Source organism: Pleurodeles waltl, chromosome 2_1, assembly GCF_031143425.1.
Source record: "Pleurodeles waltl isolate 20211129_DDA chromosome 2_1, aPleWal1.hap1.20221129, whole genome shotgun sequence".
NCBI classification, from domain to species: Eukaryota; Metazoa; Chordata; class Amphibia; order Caudata; family Salamandridae; genus Pleurodeles; species Pleurodeles waltl.
Genome location: NC_090438.1, coordinates 860,888,804 through 860,906,222, shown reverse-complemented (window position 1 = coordinate 860,906,222; position 17,419 = coordinate 860,888,804). Strand labels below are relative to the sequence as shown.

The window sequence follows — 17,419 nt, the reverse complement described above, 5'->3', positions numbered from 1 at the left end:
GATTAGGCACTCTCCTCTCTCTAGTGCCGGTGCATAATTTGCCTGCCGAGAACCAGGCACACACCTTTGTTCCATCAAGCAAGAGTGTATGTGTGAGTCTATCATAGGTTTTGTACTGGAAGAGTACCCTTCCAGTAAAGAATGCTATGCCAACGTTCAAAGTGTTTCCTTCTTTGTATATGCACTGTAGAGTGCAGCACACATGCAAAGTGGGAAAAGAAATGATAAATGAAAACATCTCTCCTTTAAATGCCTGCTGTCAAGTGGTGTTACTTTTTAAGGCAAGGTCATGTCCAGTATTGTTAGCAGCTAGGGTTTGTTTTTTCATCAAACACACATGATTAGTTGGTTGGGAATGCCCATGTGCTACCCACGGTATGCCCCCTGATGCTAAGTAATGGAAAACAGTGCTTTGTGCTGGTTTGAGTTGCTTTCAGACTACTTTTCAGTGCAAAAACGTTTTGCACTGGAAAGTAAACGGCATATTTATCACCATTTCAAACACCGCAAAGCAGCCAGACCCTATTGCACCGTGTGAACAGGAGAGGGCAAGAATCTGCCATATCTATCAAAATATAGCACATTCCTGCTATAGAGAGCGAGAGGCGTTTCCGGTTCCGGGTCCCAGGTCAGCAGCGCGAAGCCAGCCAGCGCGTCGGTGCCAGCGCCGAAGCGCTGAAGCAGAGCGGTGCCGCACACAGCTCACCACCCGCACCAGTGAGCCTCCCAGTGCTCCTGGTGCTCCTCCGGCCTCCGGATCACGGGATCGCCCTGTCCATAGCTCGCCTGTGAGCTGAGCTGCCACCGGTGCCCCCAGCACCCTGACAGCGTGCGCAGAAGACAGCGCCCCCCCTGTCCCCTCCCCCCCCTCTGCGGACCCCCGCGGAATCAGCCCAATCGCGGGTGCGGCTTGCGGGGGGGCATAGGGGCACAGGGGCTCCTTTTCCTACAAATCTTTGGGTGGCAAGCAAGGACCCCTCAAGGACGGCACACCGGGCGTCAGGCATCAGGCTTCAGGACACAGGCTACCGGCCCTCTGCTCCAGGTGCTCCAGGTGCTGCCCGTGACGTGACCCCCAGCAAGAGGCAAGAGGCAAGTGAGACAAGTGAGGCAAGTGAGCAACAGAGGGCCAAGGGGCCAAGAGGGGCAAGGAGGGCAACAGGGCGGAGGGAAGCTGGTCCAGGTTCTGGTATTGGTCTCACTGCCAGAGTGCACAGCACCCCCCATCCCGACCCACCCTGGTAGATCCACCAGGCAGTTCGTGGCCTGACCCCCCCTCACCCCTGCCCCCTTTGCCCTGCTCCTCCACCCACCCTTGCACCTTTCCCAGGGCAGCAAGGGCCAGGAGTGGAAGGGACCAACGCAGCCCAAAAAGGACTGGCACGGTCCAGCATCTCCTGACTCCAGGACCCAGGCCCTCAACAGCTCCAAATTCCCCTGAGGGTGATCGTACACTCAGATATCAACATCCGATTAGAGCCTCTTTTAGGAGGACGGCACTCCTAACTGCCTCAAAACCAACAAAAGGCACAACAAGGCTCAACAAGGCCCAACAAGGCCCTTCTCCCTCACTCCAACAGCCCGCCCAAAATCATCCTGCTCTAAGGCAGCAAAACATACCGATCATGAGATCAGGCAAAGCATGAGGCAGTACTACCAACCGTCCAGCAAAACAAGGAAAGAGAAAAAGGAAGGGAGACCTGGTTCTGGATGAAGCAACCCCAAAAAGGAGAGCAAGCAGCGAACAGGATCTCCCCACCCCCTCCCATGCAGGAGGCAAAACCTAACAAAGGGCACACACAGGGGAGGCGACCAAAATTCCAGCATGGAAGAAACGATCTGGGGAGAGCCCGGCTTTTGGAAACCGGCGACCCCGCCGGAGGGGGTTCCAGAGACCGTAGCCTCTCCCAAGCATCACAGGATAACTGATTATTTCCCTACTGCTGGTACCATCGCCACCAGAAAAAGGATCGACTCCCTGGCTCCAACCCAAACAAGTTTTGGGGAAATAACCTCACCCAGCCAAGACCGGCAACAGCAAGGAAGCAACAAAAAGAAACTCAGAATGAATTCTCCTCCTCCCTCCCCCTATCGCCTACAGTAGTGATCAGGAAAAATCACCCTATGAAAGTAGACGCATCAAGTATAGTTCAGGACAATGCGATGCCAGCTACCCCTTCACCAGGATCCCCCTACAATCCTAGGCAAGACTTAACTCTATGTAATAAACCCCTAGACGCCACTAAGTACCAATGGACATCTAGTCCAGCGAAACTACCCATCCTGGACTCAGAACTGGTAGCAATCGCAGAACATTTAGAACAAGAATCTCAGGAAGGTGGCCCATTCTGTCAAAGTCCAAAACTTCACTCATTCCCAATGTATAACTGTGAAAAAGAAGAACAGGACCTCTGGGGTATAGGACAGGTCATCACAAATGGGTCAGTAGAAGCAGAAATAGTGACAGCCGCACATAAAGTCCCCCATAAAACAACAATAAACAAAGTACTATCAAGTGGTAACCAAGAGCCCTACTTAAAGTCACAAGCCCCTGTGGCAGTCAGGTCAGAAGAAATGTGGGCTGCAATCCTAAATTCAATGCAAGCAACGGTCATGGCGCTGCAATTTCATTCAAATAAAATGGACATTCAAGTTGACTTGCTAAACACCCTGGCAGTATTTGTCTCCGGGATTGACAGTAAGTTGGAAAAATTAAACGCACTTATAACAAGGGCGCAAGTCACTCACTCTAATGACTTTACAATTTGTTCCTGTAAAGAGGTAGTAGAAAAGATATCTCAACTGCCGCAAATCTTAGAGGGAATACTTCAAGAAATCCGCTCCACCCGGAAGGATGAACATACATGGCCTAAACCACTCGCCACCATGCTAAAATCTACTCTGAGGGAGCAGAAACAAAAAGAGCAGCAGCCCCTTTCCTCCCTAGCGCCCGCTGCATCGATTTTTAGTGAGGAGAGAATATTGGCTGACAGCCGCCAACTAGCAAGTGCCCATAGGGAACCCATGATGAATCATCCTCCGCTACAGTCCATCAATAAGCCTGGGAACCCTGAGTTTCCCACAACCCGGACCCTCTCTAAAAGAGAACGAAAGCGGGCAAGGAAGGGAAGGAAGTCCGCCCAACCCCATCAACTCAACTCATCAAAGGATCCATCTAAAGACCAGGCGACGTCAAATGGAGGGTATAATAGAGACATTACTACCCACACAAGTACAAGCTCTAACACAATAATAGATGTGACAACACTCCCCGCCACAGCAGACATCACCCACTCAACAAGGTCCCCCCTGAGACCTCCCGAAGCGATTGGCACTATAACGAACTTAAGACCAAGCCCCACAAGGGACCAGCAGAGCACAAAACCAAAACCCATTACGCCTGCGCTGCCTCCCCAACTAACACTGGTCAATAGGGGCAGCAAGTCTGCCATTAGTCAGAAGGAAGACGGCTATATGGAGAAAGACCCGCGCATAGAGCAAAATCAGTCACGTATAACAGACACGAATACCCTCCAGTTACTCTGGATTCCAGAATTCACCTCCAGGTCCCCCACAGATGTTCTTAATCGCTCTTCGATCTTAAGAATCATAAAAGCCTTACCGGATCTTCAGTTTGTAGCCTCGGAGGACCTGGCAGCTATAAAATGTATCCAAGCAAGAGGCAACCAACACACGGATCCAACACTCACCATCTTCTCGGCACCAGATATCCCAAAGCCGATCTTGAAAAGAAAGGACCCATTGAAAGCCTGGGGCATTGAGGTAACCACCTACAAAGGAGACTGCTACCCAACTCCGTTACTAGCCTCACAATACCTGGGAACTCCCAAAGGCACAAGGTCGGTTCTGAAAGAAGTACATCAGGCCGGGAGACCCATTGAAGAAAGGTGTAGTGAGGAGAATCCACCTAAGCACCCGCTGACAGTCCAAGTATGGAGAGAAGAAGGGAGGGAAAGAGTGGTCTTGGTGCAACAAAAGTATCCAGAAAGGGAACGGGTAGCGACGGTTTTACCCCCAAGACCGATGGGCAACAATTGAATTGGTAAGGATCAACCCGCACACAGCATTTTATCCATTTGCTCCTGGAACGTCGGTGGCCTACGGTCAAAACTGGAGGATCCTGCAGTAATAAATTTTTTCAGCTCCTTCGACATTTTACTCATACAGGAATCCTGGGCAATGGAATCAATACCGATAATCGGATTCATGGAATATCTTAGCCCAGCAACGAAAACAAATATGCTTGGAAGGCCAAAGGGAGGCCTTGCCATTTATGTTAGCACCAGCCTTTTGGTAAAAATATCTGAGTATAAGGAGGAAGACCAACCTTTCCAATTTCTCCAGCTAGACGATTGGGGGAAAAACACTCAGGAGCCATTGATTCTGGTCAACACATACATCAATCCTAAAAATAAAAAAATTGAAGCAAACAAACTTTTAACTCAACTATTAAGGATAAAAGGTACAATAAATTCAAATTCTTAATTTCATTCTCGGCTTATTCCACAACCCCAGTGAGGATCACAACCAAACAGTTGTAAGAATGCCCAGCCGAACCATCCCAAAAAAACTTAGGAAAGACAAAATTGGGGAGAGTTTCATACGCACCTGTGAATTAGTGGGCCTCTTCGCGCTAAACGGACGGAAGTGCCCGGATATTCCACCGGCATGGACAAGATTCTCCGGGAAGTCGGTCTCCTATCTAGACTACACTTTGGTGTCCCCTGCTCTATATAAATTAGTAAACACCTTTACCATCATGGACCGCACGGAAAGCGACCACAAACCACAGGTATTTGGGATCTGTGCATCACCACAAAAACCGGAGAAAGTGGCCGCCCTAAACGGGACACTAGGTACCGAAAATCTAAAGCGACTCAAATGGTCCTCTGACACCATTGAAAGGCAGGCAGAAGAGGCCCTACGGAAGCTAGAATCAACTATCACAAGTGGGGCAAAGTTGACAACAGTCTGGGAGAACTTTGCCCTCAACCTCATAAAAAAAGATTCCTTAAGTAACACGAGAAAAGGAGCACAATTTAATCACCGCCAAAGTTCACTTTTACCGCTGCCAGTGCGCAAAAGGAAAGCAGCAGTAGGTAAATTATTAAGGTCACTGCGTAAATGCCCAGATAATGGATCAATATTGGCCGCCCTTAGAGAGCAAAGGAAATTGTATAAAAGGGATCTATGGACCTTTAAAAAAGGCCAACAGGAGGCCCTGTGGGCCAAACTACATTTTGCGACCAAAACATCTGACTCCAAAAGATTCTGGAAAATCATCAATACAATAGACAATGGTGCAAAAGCAGGCAATAATGCAAACATAACAGAGGAAGTATAGGTATCTTATTTAAAGTCACATCTAAAAGAATTGACCATCGAAGAAGGCCCCCAAATGCAGTACCATATGATTGGTGGGGATCCCAGCACCCCTGAACCTTTGAAATTTACGGCACCAGAACTATTAAAAATCATTGGAAAGTCACGAATGGACTGTGCCCCTGGCCCCAATGGCTTACCGCAAGCACTATTTAAACAAGACACAGAAAGATGGGCCAATTTCCTGGCAGCAATGTTTAATGACGTGATCACAACAGTCATTGTCCCGGCATCCTGGAAAGGCTCAATAATCCACCCCATATATAAGGGTGGGAGCGCGCTCTCCCCAAGCAACTACAGACTGATCGCTCTTTTAGACGTTGACCTCAAGTACTTTTCCTGCTGTGTGCTAAAACATCTAGAAGCCTGGATTACAGAGAACAATATTCTACCCTTTAATCAAACCGGGTTCACCAAGCACCAAGGAACATTAACAAATCTTATGGGGCTAGGCTTGATCATAAACAGAGCAAAAGCAAAGGGGACTCCAACTTATTTATGTTTTGTTGACTTTACAGCTGCTTTTGACTGTGTCTCCCGCGGCAAAATGTGGGCCAAATTACTACATTGGGGGCTGCCACACTCTATTTTAAATGCCATCAAAATGATATACTCTGATACTTGGGTAAAGGTTAAATTGGGGGAAGGCTCTCACCTATCCAGGGCAGTCAAAACTACAGTGGGGGTGAAGCAAGGCTGTGTATTGGCTCCAACACTCTTCAACCTGTACATAGCAGATCTCCCTGCCAAGTTAAATGGTCACTCATCCCACTCTCCATCACTGGGCGGTCAACAAGTATCCAACCTACTACATGCAGATGACCTACTACTAATCAGTAATACCAGAATAGGCATGCAGAAATTGTTAAAGGCATTAGAAGAATACTCAGGTTCTAATGATTTAGAAATTAATCATAAAAAATCTAAAATGATTACCTTAAACCGCAGGCCAACCACCTTAGGTAAATGGCATATGAATGGGAAAACCCTAGAGGAAGTAACATACAGATACCTAGGATTGGTGGTGGATGCTAGAGGTAATTACATGCCACAAAAAGAGGCTATAAAAAACAAGACGCAGGCCCTTACTTATGCCTTTTGCAAGCTAGCAAATTCAATCTGTGGTTATGCTCTGAACTCATTAACAGCAGTAATGAGAGCGAAGCTACTTTCAACTATCACCTATGGGACCGCAATAATGAGGGGGATGGAAGTAGGTCTTCTGGATAAGCTTCTGATAAAACATATAAGAGCGTTTTTCGGCTGCCCGGACGTGCATCTCCAGCCCAGGCCAGACTGGAATTTATGCTGGTCAAACAGTCGTTAGCCCGACCGGCAGCATACATTAAATGCTGCTACAAACTGAGCCGCGCTTCAAAAGGGTCTTTAGCCAATCTAGTCTGGCAGGAAATTATTCTAGAAAGAGGGAACCCCAACTACATAAGGTATCTAGAAAAAAGTAAGAATCTTTTGAGCTTAGATGAGGTATGGAACAGGTCTCTACCCATCTCCGCTTTCAATAAAGCAGTGAATAAAGCAAGTAAATTACAGAGCTTGTTAGAAGATAAGATCTCATTGGCCAAAAGGGAGCATAGTTGGTTGATCCTTAACTCCTACAAAACATTTAAAGAATTACCACTGATGGCTGGCTCCTACTCACGGAAAATAAAGCAATCCTTTCTCAGACTTAGGCTGGGTGAAGTCCCTACTTTAGACCTCATGCCAAAATGGAAGAAGGAGCGGCAAGTAGGCTCCCGGGAGTGCCGTCTCTGTCATCTAGCAGATGAAAACTTGATGCATGTGGTCTGCATTTGCCCAGCCCTGGCGGCCGAAAGGAGACTCCTACTAAAAAACGAATTTAACGGTTTAACAATTAGATCATGCAGACAAGCATTAATTGCAGCCTTTAACCCTCGAAATACAATATTGAACATTAGGCTGGTTCAATTTTTGGAAATTTTCACTCTAAAAACCACAGCCTCTCGAAATAACCAACTCAGAGGGAGGGCGGAAACGATAGCGAAATCCCTATAACCCACTTTGAACATCTTAACCGCTTAGGTGCGGGCGTCGGCCACTGGCCGACGCCCACACACCCTCCCTGGTGCGGGTCACGACCAGTGGCCGACACCAGGAAGGGCATTAATAAATCCTCGGGTGCGTCGCACCCGAGGATTTTTTTTTTTTTTTTTTTTCCCCCCCCGGGAGACACGGAAGCTACCGTGTCTCCCCCCGCCCCCCACCCGCCCCTTTGTGACGTCAGCGCGCCGCGAGGCGCGCTGACGTTGCAAAGGTGTTTTCCCCATGAAAGCAGGAAGCAGCCTTGCGGCCGCTTCCTGCTTTCATGGGGAAAACGGCCTTTTTCACGTTCGGGAAGGCCTCGTAAGAAAGGGGAGAGTCTCCCCTTTCTTACGAGGCCTTCCTGAAAGTGTTTCCTGGCCCCCGATCGCAGCTGTGCTGCGATCGGGGGCCAGGAAACACTTTCAGGAAGGCCTCGTAAGAAAGGGGAGACTCTCCCCTTTCTTACGAGGCCTTCCTGAAAGTGTTTCCTGGCCCCCGGTCGCAGCTGTGCTGCGATCGGGGGCTAGGAAACACTTTCAGGTTTCCTGGCTCCCCCGATCGCAGCACAGCTGCGATCGGGGGGGTCAGGAAACATTTTGAAAAGGCCTCGTAAGAAAGGGGAGACTCTCCCCTTTCTTACGAGGCCTTCTGAAACTGTTTCTGGCCCCCGATCGCAGCTGTGCTGCGATCGGGGGCCAGAAACAGTTTCAGAAGGCCTCGTAAGAAAGGGGAGAGTCTCCCCTTTCTTATGAGGCCTTCTGAAACGGTTTCCTGGCCCCCGATCGCAGCACAGCTGCGATCGGGGGCCAGGAAACCCCACTAGACACCAGGGATTTCACTTTTGGGGGGCAGCCCCCCCCCCGGAAAACGGGCCGCCCCCCCCCCGGATAATTTTCCGAAAAAAATAAAAAGGTAGGTGCCCCCTGGGGAGGGGGGGGGGGCGCGATCACGCCCCCCCCCCCCAGGGGATTTAAAAAAAAAACAAAAAAACAATGAAATGACAGGGGGTCGCCCGTGGCAATTTTTTTTTTAGATGTTGTAGGGTTTCCCTGGGGGCCATTTTGGCCCCCAAGGAAACCATACAACAACTAAAAAAAAATATATGTATATATCTATATATATATATCTATGTAGATAGATATATCTAGGTACATGGATATATCTATAGATATATCTATGTAGATATATATTTATATATATATATATATTGGTAGATCTGTATCAAAGAGATTTATAAAGCGCGCTACTCACCTGTGAGGGTCTCAAGGCGCTGGGGGGTGGACGGGGGGGAGGGAAAGGGGCTAGGAGGTTCACTGTTCAAAAAGCCAGGTTTTGAGGCCCTTCCTGAAAAGAAGTAGGTTTTGGGTCTTGCGAATGTGGGTTGTGAGTGCGTTCCATGTTTTGGGTGCAATGTAGGAGAAGGATCTGCCCCCGGTGGTGGTGTGTTTGATGCGGGGGTCAGAGGCGAGAGAGAGGTCAGCTGAACGGACGTTTCGTGTGGGGGTGTGGAAGGTGACTCTCGTTGAGGTAGGCAGGGCCTGTGTTGTGGAGTGATTTGTGTGTGAGGATGAGGATCTTGAAGGTGATCCTTTTGTCAATGGGGAGCCAGTGGAGGGATTTGAGGTGTGGAGAGATGTGTTCGTGTCGGTGGAGGTCGAGGATGAGTCGTGCTGCTGAGTTCTGGATGCGTGTAGTTTGCACTTGAGTTTTAGAGTGGTGCCGGCGTAGAGGGCGTTTCTGTAATCAAGCCTGCTGCTGATGAGTGCGTGAGTGACAGTTTTTCTGGTCTCTGTGGGGATCCATTTTAATGTTTTTCAGTATACGGAGTTTGTTGAAGCATGAGGAGGTAAGAGCGTTGATTTGTTGGGTCATAGAGAGGGAGGAGTCTAGGATGATGCTGAGGTTGCGTGCGTAGTTGGCGGGGGTGGGTGCAGGGCCTTGCGTGGTGGGCCACCATGGGGGGTCCCAGGTTTTTTTGGTGAGGGCCAAAGAGGATTATTTCGGTTTTGCTTGAGTTGAGTTTCAGGTGGTTGGCTGTCATATATACATCACTTTTGTCAATATGTGTGTGGTTTCCCTGGGGGGAAAAGGGTCCGACTTGTCTAGTGGCAGTTTTAGTGCCATAAAGAAGCGCAGAAGGTTTATATGCCTACTGCAAAGAGCACATCTGTATTTTATGTAAATAGCTGAGTACATTAGTAAAGTCTATGGAGAGATGAAGGGCACTTTTGCTGGGTGGTAATGAGGGAATCCGAGGAGGAGGGAGTGGGAGCACCAATAATGATTGTTGGACTGGGCGCAGGAGGTGCTAAAGACTGTGACGAATGGTATGTGACAAGGTGTTTTTTGAGTGTCTTGAAAGTACGTGCTGATTGAGGGAAGAAGCGCAGGTAAGGTGGCCTCTACTGTTGCACGTATCTCACACACACCATCGATTTTGTGACTGTCTACGTAGGCTAGTGTTTTAGAGCAACAGTTTAGCCAATAGCAGAGATGGCATCTTGATGGATGACTGCTGCCTGCACTCGGGTTATAGAGGACCGCTCTGACATAGGATCAGAGACTGAGACATCAGATACTGAGACAGCATCTGAGGGATAGGACAATGGCGCAGACTCTGGGAGTGATTTTTCAGTCAGAGGAGTCCCATTCGAAAACTCCTCTTCCAGTACATTATGAGGGAGGTGATGAGGACAGTCCTGCTGTCCCTTCGCAAGCTGTTCGTGCAACTGGGTAATAGTGGGTTAGGCCAACCCAGAGAGCAGGTGAATGCGGCGGCAAGCAGAGAGAGAGTGCTCTCTTGGGAGCTCACCAATTTAGTTCAGCCCCAAATTCCACCACCCAAATCATATTGTGGAGACATCAAAATTGTCTATGGCAAAACAAACTGGTTTTGTAAGGCAGGCACCTGTGTTTTTGGTCCTGGATTCGGCGGCCATATAGAGAAACACACTAAACCCAAACATTTCTGGAAACTAGACATTCGGGGGAGTCCACAGAGGTGTGACTTGTGTGGATTCCCCAAAGTTTTCTTACCCAGAATACCCTGCAAAGCTGAAATGTTGAGAAAAAACTCTATTTTTCTCGCATTTCTGTCACACAAACTACAGGAATATGCTGGGATCCACAACATTCCTACCACCCAGTGACTCCTCACCTGTCCTGATAAAAACACTACCCCACTTGAGTGCCTACACCTAGTGCCTGTGTCAGGACTGGATCACCCCAGGGTCAACAGCTGCCTCACGTAAGGACCAACATTGACCGTTGTGTGATCTATTCCTGTCGCAGGCACCAGGCCTAACCACACAAGTGAGGTATCATATTTATCGGGAGACTTGGGGGAACGCTGGGTGGAAGGAAATTTGTGGCTCCCCTCAGATTCCAGAACTTTCTGTCACCGAAATGTGTGGAAAACGTGGTATTTTAGCCACATTTTGAGGTTTGCAAAGGATTCTGGGTAACAGAACCTGGTCCGAGCCCCACAAGTCACCTCATCTTGGATTTCCCTGGGTTTCTAGTTTACAAAAATGTGCTGGTTTGCTAGGTTTCCCCAGGTGCCGGCTGAGCTAGAGGCCAAAATCCACAGGTAGGCACTGTTTTCTATGAAAAAATGTGATGTGTCCACGTTCTGTTTTGGGGCATTTCCTGTCGCGGGCGCTAGGCCTACCCACACAAGTGAGGTATCATTTTTATCAGGAGACTTGGGGGAACGCCGGGTGGAAGGAAATTTGTGGCTCCTCTCAGATTCCAGAACTTTCTGTCACCGAAATCTGAGGAAAACTTGTTTTTTTAGCCACTTTTTGAGGTTTGCAAAGGATTCTGGGTAACAGAACCTGGTCCGAGCCCCGCGAGTCACCCCTCCTTGGATTGCCCTAGGTCTCTAGTTTTCAGAAATGCACAGGTTTGGTAGGTTTCCCTAGGTGCCGGCTGAGCTACAGGCCAAAATCTACAGGTAGGCACTTCTCAAAAAACACCTCTGTTTTCTTCCAAAAATTTTGATGTGTCCACGTTGCGCTTTGGGGCGTTTCCTGTCGCGGGCGCTAGGCCTACCCACACAAGTGAGGTATCATTTTTATCGGGAGACTTGGGGGAACGCCGGGTGGAAGGAAATTTGTGGCTCCTCTCAGATTCCAGAACTTTCTGTCACCGAAATGTGAGGAAAACTTGTTTTTTTAGCCACTTTTTGAGGTTTGCAAAGGATTCTGGGTAACAGAACCTGGTCCGAGCCCCGCGAGTCACCCCTCCTTGGATTGCCCTAGGTCTCTAGTTTTCAGAAATGCACAGGTTTGGTAGGTTTCCCTAGGTGCCGGCTGAGCTAGAGGCCAAAATCTACAGGTAGGCACTTCTCAAAAAACACCTCTGTTTTCTTCCAAAAATTTTGATGTGTCCACGTTGCGCTTTGGGGCGTTTCCTGTCGCGGGCGCTAGGCCTACCCACACAAGTGAGGTATCATTTTTATCGGGAGACTTGGGGGAACGCCGGGTGGAAGGAAATTTGTGGCTCCTCTCAGATTCCAGAACTTTCTGTCACCGAAATGTGAGGAAAACTTGTTTTTTTAGCCACTTTTTGAGGTTTGCAAAGGATTCTGGGTAACAGAACCTGGTCCGAGCCCCGCGAGTCACCCCTCCTTGGATTGCCCTAGGTCTCTAGTTTTCAGAAATGCACAGGTTTGGTAGGTTTCCCTAGGTGCCGGCTGAGCTAGAGGCCAAAATCTACAGGTAGGCACTTCTCAAAAAACACCTCTGTTTTCTTCCAAAAATTTTGATGTGTCCACGTTGCGCTTTGGGGCGTTTCCTGTCGCGGGCGCTAGGCCTACCCACACAAGTGAGGTATCATTTTTATCGGGAGACTTGGGGGAACGCTGGGTGGAAGGAAATTTGTGGCTCCTCTCAGATTCCAGAACTTTCTGTCACCGAAATGTGAGGAAAACTTGTTTTTTTAGCCACTTTTTGAGGTTTGCAAAGGATTCTGGGTAACAGAACCTGGTCCGAGCCCCGCGAGTCACCCCTCCTTGGATTGCCCTAGGTCTCTAGTTTTCAGAAATGCACAGGTTTGGTAGGTTTCCCTAGGTGCCGGCTGAGCTAGAGGCCAAAATCTACAGGTAGGCACTTCTCAAAAAACACCTCTGTTTTCTTCCAAAAATTTTGATGTGTCCACGTTGCGCTTTGGGGCGTTTCCTGTCGCGGGCGCTAGGCCTACCCACACAAGTGAGGTATCATTTTTATCGGGAGACTTGGGGGAACGCCGGGTGGAAGGAAATTTGTGGCTCCTCTCAGATTCCAGAACTTTCTGTCACCGAAATGTGAGGAAAACTTGTTTTTTTAGCCACTTTTTGAGGTTTGCAAAGGATTCTGGGTAACAGAACCTGGTCCGAGCCCCGCGAGTCACCCCTCCTTGGATTGCCCTAGGTCTCTAGTTTTCAGAAATGCACAGGTTTGGTAGGTTTCCCTAGGTGCCGGCTGAGCTAGAGGCCAAAATCTACAGGTAGGCACTTCTCAAAAAACACCTCTGTTTTCTTCCAAAAATTTTGATGTGTCCACGTTGCGCTTTGGGGCGTTTCCTGTCGCGGGCGCTAGGCCTACCCACACAAGTGAGGTATCATTTTTATCGGGAGACTTGGGGGAACGCCGGGTGGAAGGAAATTTGTGGCTCCTCTCAGATTCCAGAACTTTCTGTCACCGAAATGTGAGGAAAACTTGTTTTTTTTAACCACTTTTTGAGGTTTGCAAAGGATTCTGGGTAACAGAACCTGGTCCGAGCCCCGCAAGTCACCCCTCCTTGGATTCCCCTAGGTCTCTAGTTTTCAGAAATGCACAGGTTTGGTAGGTTTCCCTATGTGCCGGCTGAGCTAGAGGCCAAAATCTACAGGTAGGCACTTTGGAAAAAACAGCTGTGTTTTCTATAAAAAAAATAGGATGTGTCCATGTTGTGTTTTGGGGCATTTCCTGTCGCGGGCACTAGGCCTACCCACACAAGTGAGGTATCATTTTTATCGGGAGACTTGGGGGAACACAGAATAGCAAAACAAGTGTTATTGCCCCTTATCTTTCTCTACATTTTTTCCTTCCAAATATAAGAGAGTGTGTAAAAAAGACGTCTATTTGAGAAATGCCCTGCAATTCACATGCTAGTATGGGCACCTCGGAATTCAGCGATGTGCAAATAACCACTGCTCCTCAAAACCTTATCTTGATCCCATTTTGGAAATGCAAAGGTTTTCTTGATACCTCTTTTTCACTCTTCATATTTCAGCAAATGAATTGCTGTATACCCAGTATAGAATGAAAACCAACTGCAGGGTGCAGCTTATTTATTGGCTCTAGGTACCTAGGGTTCTTGATGAACCTACAAGCCCTTTATATCCCCGCAACCAGAAGAGTCCAGCAGACAAAACGGTATATTGCTTTCAGAAATCTGACACCGCAGGAAAAAGTTACAGAGTAAAACATAAAGAAAAATGGCTGTTGTTTTCAGCTCAATTTCAATATTTTTTTATTTCAGCTGTTATTTTCTGTAGGAAAACCTTGTAGGATCTACACAAATGACCCCTTGCTGAATTCAGAATTTTGTCTAGTTTTCAGAAATGTTTAGCATTCCGGGATCCAGCATTGGTTTCACACCCATTCCTGTCACTAACTGGAAGGAGGCTGAAAGCACCAAATATAGTAGAAATGGGGTATGTCCCAGTAAAATGCCAAATTTGTGTTGAAAAATTCGGTTTTCTGATTCAAGTCTGCCCGTTCCTGAAAGGTGGGAAGATAGTGATTTCAGCACCAGAAACCCTTGGTTGATGGCATTTTCAGGGAAAAAACCACAAGCCTTCTTCGGCAGCCCTTTTTTCCCATTTTTTTGGAAAAAACAAAATTTTCACTGTATTTTGGCTATTTTCTTGGTCTCCTCCAGGGTAAACCACAAACTCTGGGTACCATTAGAATCCCTAGGATGTTGGAAAAAAAGGACGCAAATTTGGCGTGGTTAGCTTATGTGGACAAAAAGTTATGAAGCCCTAAGCGCGAACTACCCCAAATAGCCAAAAAAGGGCTCAGCACTGGGGGGGAAAAGGCCCAGCAGCTAAGGGGTTAAAGAAGGGAAGGCTCCTAGGTAGTCCATTGGGTTGTTTGGCTTGTGTCATAATAAAGTCCGTTACCAACAACCAGACTTAAGTAGGGGTAAATAAAATCGATAGAAGGCCTCCTCGCACTTTGTCCCATTTTTACCAATACCTCATTGGGCTGTCACTGTTTTCTTTATATTTCTTTGTGGAAGGAAACTTTATATACCATTTCATTTTTAAACACAAGATTTTATTTTGCGTTGTATTTTTCTTACCTTCAATAAGTTTGTTCTGTTGCCCTATTATTAATGCCTTATAGCACTAGTATGTTTTTTTCTAAAAAAATGTATGTGGAAGGAAATTTTACTTACCATTTCACCCTAAGCCAAAGAACTGTAATTGTCTTTTGGCACTAAAATTGTTCTGTTAAATGTTTACATGGAAGGAAAAGTTTTATGGTTTTAATTAACTAATAAACTTGTTTTTTTACTTACTACTTACTTACTTTCCTGCTCTCTGCCTGCACTGGCACACAAACTGCTGCCTAGCGCCAATGCAGGCATCCTTGCACCATGTTGCAAGGGTGTCTGCATTACAGGCATGATTGTTTTTTTGCGCATGAAGGGACACCCTTCTCCACAAAAACAATCCTCTTAGGCTTTTTACTCTTGTTAAGTGTGCTGCAAATGCATCACATGTAGAAAGAGGCAACAACGAAGAGAAATAGGCATATTTTTCCTTGGTATTCCTCCCCTGGGGAGGCATAGGGTTTTGTACACATTATTAGGTTTACCATTTATGGTAAAACTGGGAAAATACATTGTTAACACCCATTCTCCACCTATATAACGCCTCCCTAGGGCAGAGAAATGCAAGGCAGTGGTTTGCGCTGCCTTAGTTACTCCAGATTTATCCAGCCATGAAGGGCCATGCAAAGTGACTTTGGGTGGCTTGATAAATCTCACTTAGGTTTGAAGTCTCATTTGCACTGTGCAAGAGTAAAGCAAACCCTTAATACATGCAGCCCAGAATTAAAAACAAACAATTTGTGCTGATTCGCATCAACTTTGTGACACAATATCAGCACAAAATGCTAGTAAAACTGGTCCACAGGCTGACTAACATGTTGCAGCTTTGTGTTATTGTCAAGTAAGTAACTTTCCTTCAAGTTTTACCCCTGTCCTATTTTAAGCAGACAGTAAATATCATCAGTGGAAAGGAAATTGCAGTGCAAGTAACATATGAGGTTCTCGCTCATACTCACTAATTTCTGTTGCTATGACAGTGAGGTTGTGCCATGGTGAGGCTTCTCTGTCAAGTGGCTTCGAAACGAAAATAGATCCGTTCCCTGAGCGGATATCAAATATTCTGTCCATGTCAGAGTTGCGATCCACAGCATATCTATCAAAACAAGATAAGAAGTCAATTGTTAGCATGAACGTGTATGTGTATCAACTAACATTGTCCCAAAAAGACGCGGCTAATATTTCTCCTATTTTTAGTCCTTTGAAAATTTAAAAGTGGTTTACTATTTTTAAATACCTAAATACTGCAGTGAAACATATGAAATATCTCACTTATTGAACACTAAAAACACTCTTCAAACTGAAAACAAAATGACATTTTATTCAATCCAAGAACAATAGAACTCAAGCAAATTGTGCATATTAATGACCAATCAATACTGCATTGAATGTAAACCCTATTTCCTAATAATGCATTACCGTCAGACTTAGGGGCATATTTACAAGCTCTGTAGCATCGATCTTGCACCATCCGACGTGTTGCAAGAGTGACGCAACTGAAAAATGAAATTTATGAAGACATGCAAGGCCACCTCACTTGGCCCTGAATGACGTCATACATCTTGAGTAATGCAATACAGCACAAATTGATGTGTTTCATTATTCTGTACCAGGGAGGCATTTCCATGGGTGTTACGTGGGTGTTCCTACACAACAGCCATGGATTTTGATGCATCCTCAAATTTGCCAGAAGATGGAGAGCTGGGAATGTGCCAAAAAAGTACCAATCTCCAGGTAAGTCGTATAAGGAGAAATATCTTTATTTCTCTCAGTTCATTCCTCTTTCTATGTGTGCTGCATTTTGCAGCACACACAGAAAGAGGGAAAAGCCTCAGGGTTTTGTTTTTAAGCTGGAAGGTGCCTCTTCCTTCACAAAAAAACATGCATGCATGCAACAAAGACACCCTTGCTGCTTGGTGCAGGGGGGCACGAGTTGGCGCTAGGCTGCCAAAAGGGTGACAGTGCAGGGGAACAGGCAAGAATGTGCCATATTGACCTAAATGTGGTGCATTCCTGCCCTTTCCCTGTTACGCAGTGCAACACAGCAAGGTGACTTGCTGCACTGCACTGTATAAATGTGCCCCTTGGTCTATTGCCACTTATGCTAAAGTTAGTCAGTAGAATGTGTGTCTCCTGGTCATTAGGCCTCCATTCTCCAGTATAAGTTTATTACACAAAACATGAGACAGCAGCCAGGGCTTTGGGAACCATTCACCACTCAACCTGCAACACAGGTTGGTGCCAGATAAGACATTCCACTTCATCTTGCAGGGTTGGCACACACATCTACACATGCAGTTTATACATTGACCCCTGAAAACGTGGACAAAGTCACATAATTATCCACACTCATGCCACCATAATTAGGCTATTAAAAGAAGGTACTTATTTGTGACAGTCTAATACATAACTACCAGTTTGCAGGGAACTTCCATTATCCATTGGGTTTGTATGGCATGAGCAGTACTGGACAACCATTTTAAAGGGACCTCATTTTGTTAATATGGTAGGTTTCAAATTTCTCAAAAAGGGGGCAGCTAAATGACTCCAAATAAAATGAAAACAATATTGAGGACAACGACTGTCCTATCTT

At 46.8% G+C, this 17,419-nt stretch overlaps 1 protein-coding gene across 1 annotated transcript in view; it reads right to left on the bottom strand.

Moving 5' to 3' along the window:
* The window catches only part of LOC138269465 (cadherin-9-like), a 783,906-nt gene that overhangs the window by 50,920 nt on the left and 715,567 nt on the right, over positions 1-17,419 (bottom strand). The window contains exon 8 of the mRNA XM_069218797.1: positions 15,786-15,922. Coding sequence (XP_069074898.1) covers positions 15,786-15,922 — 137 coding nt within the window. The remainder of the gene's footprint in view (positions 1-15,785; positions 15,923-17,419) is intronic.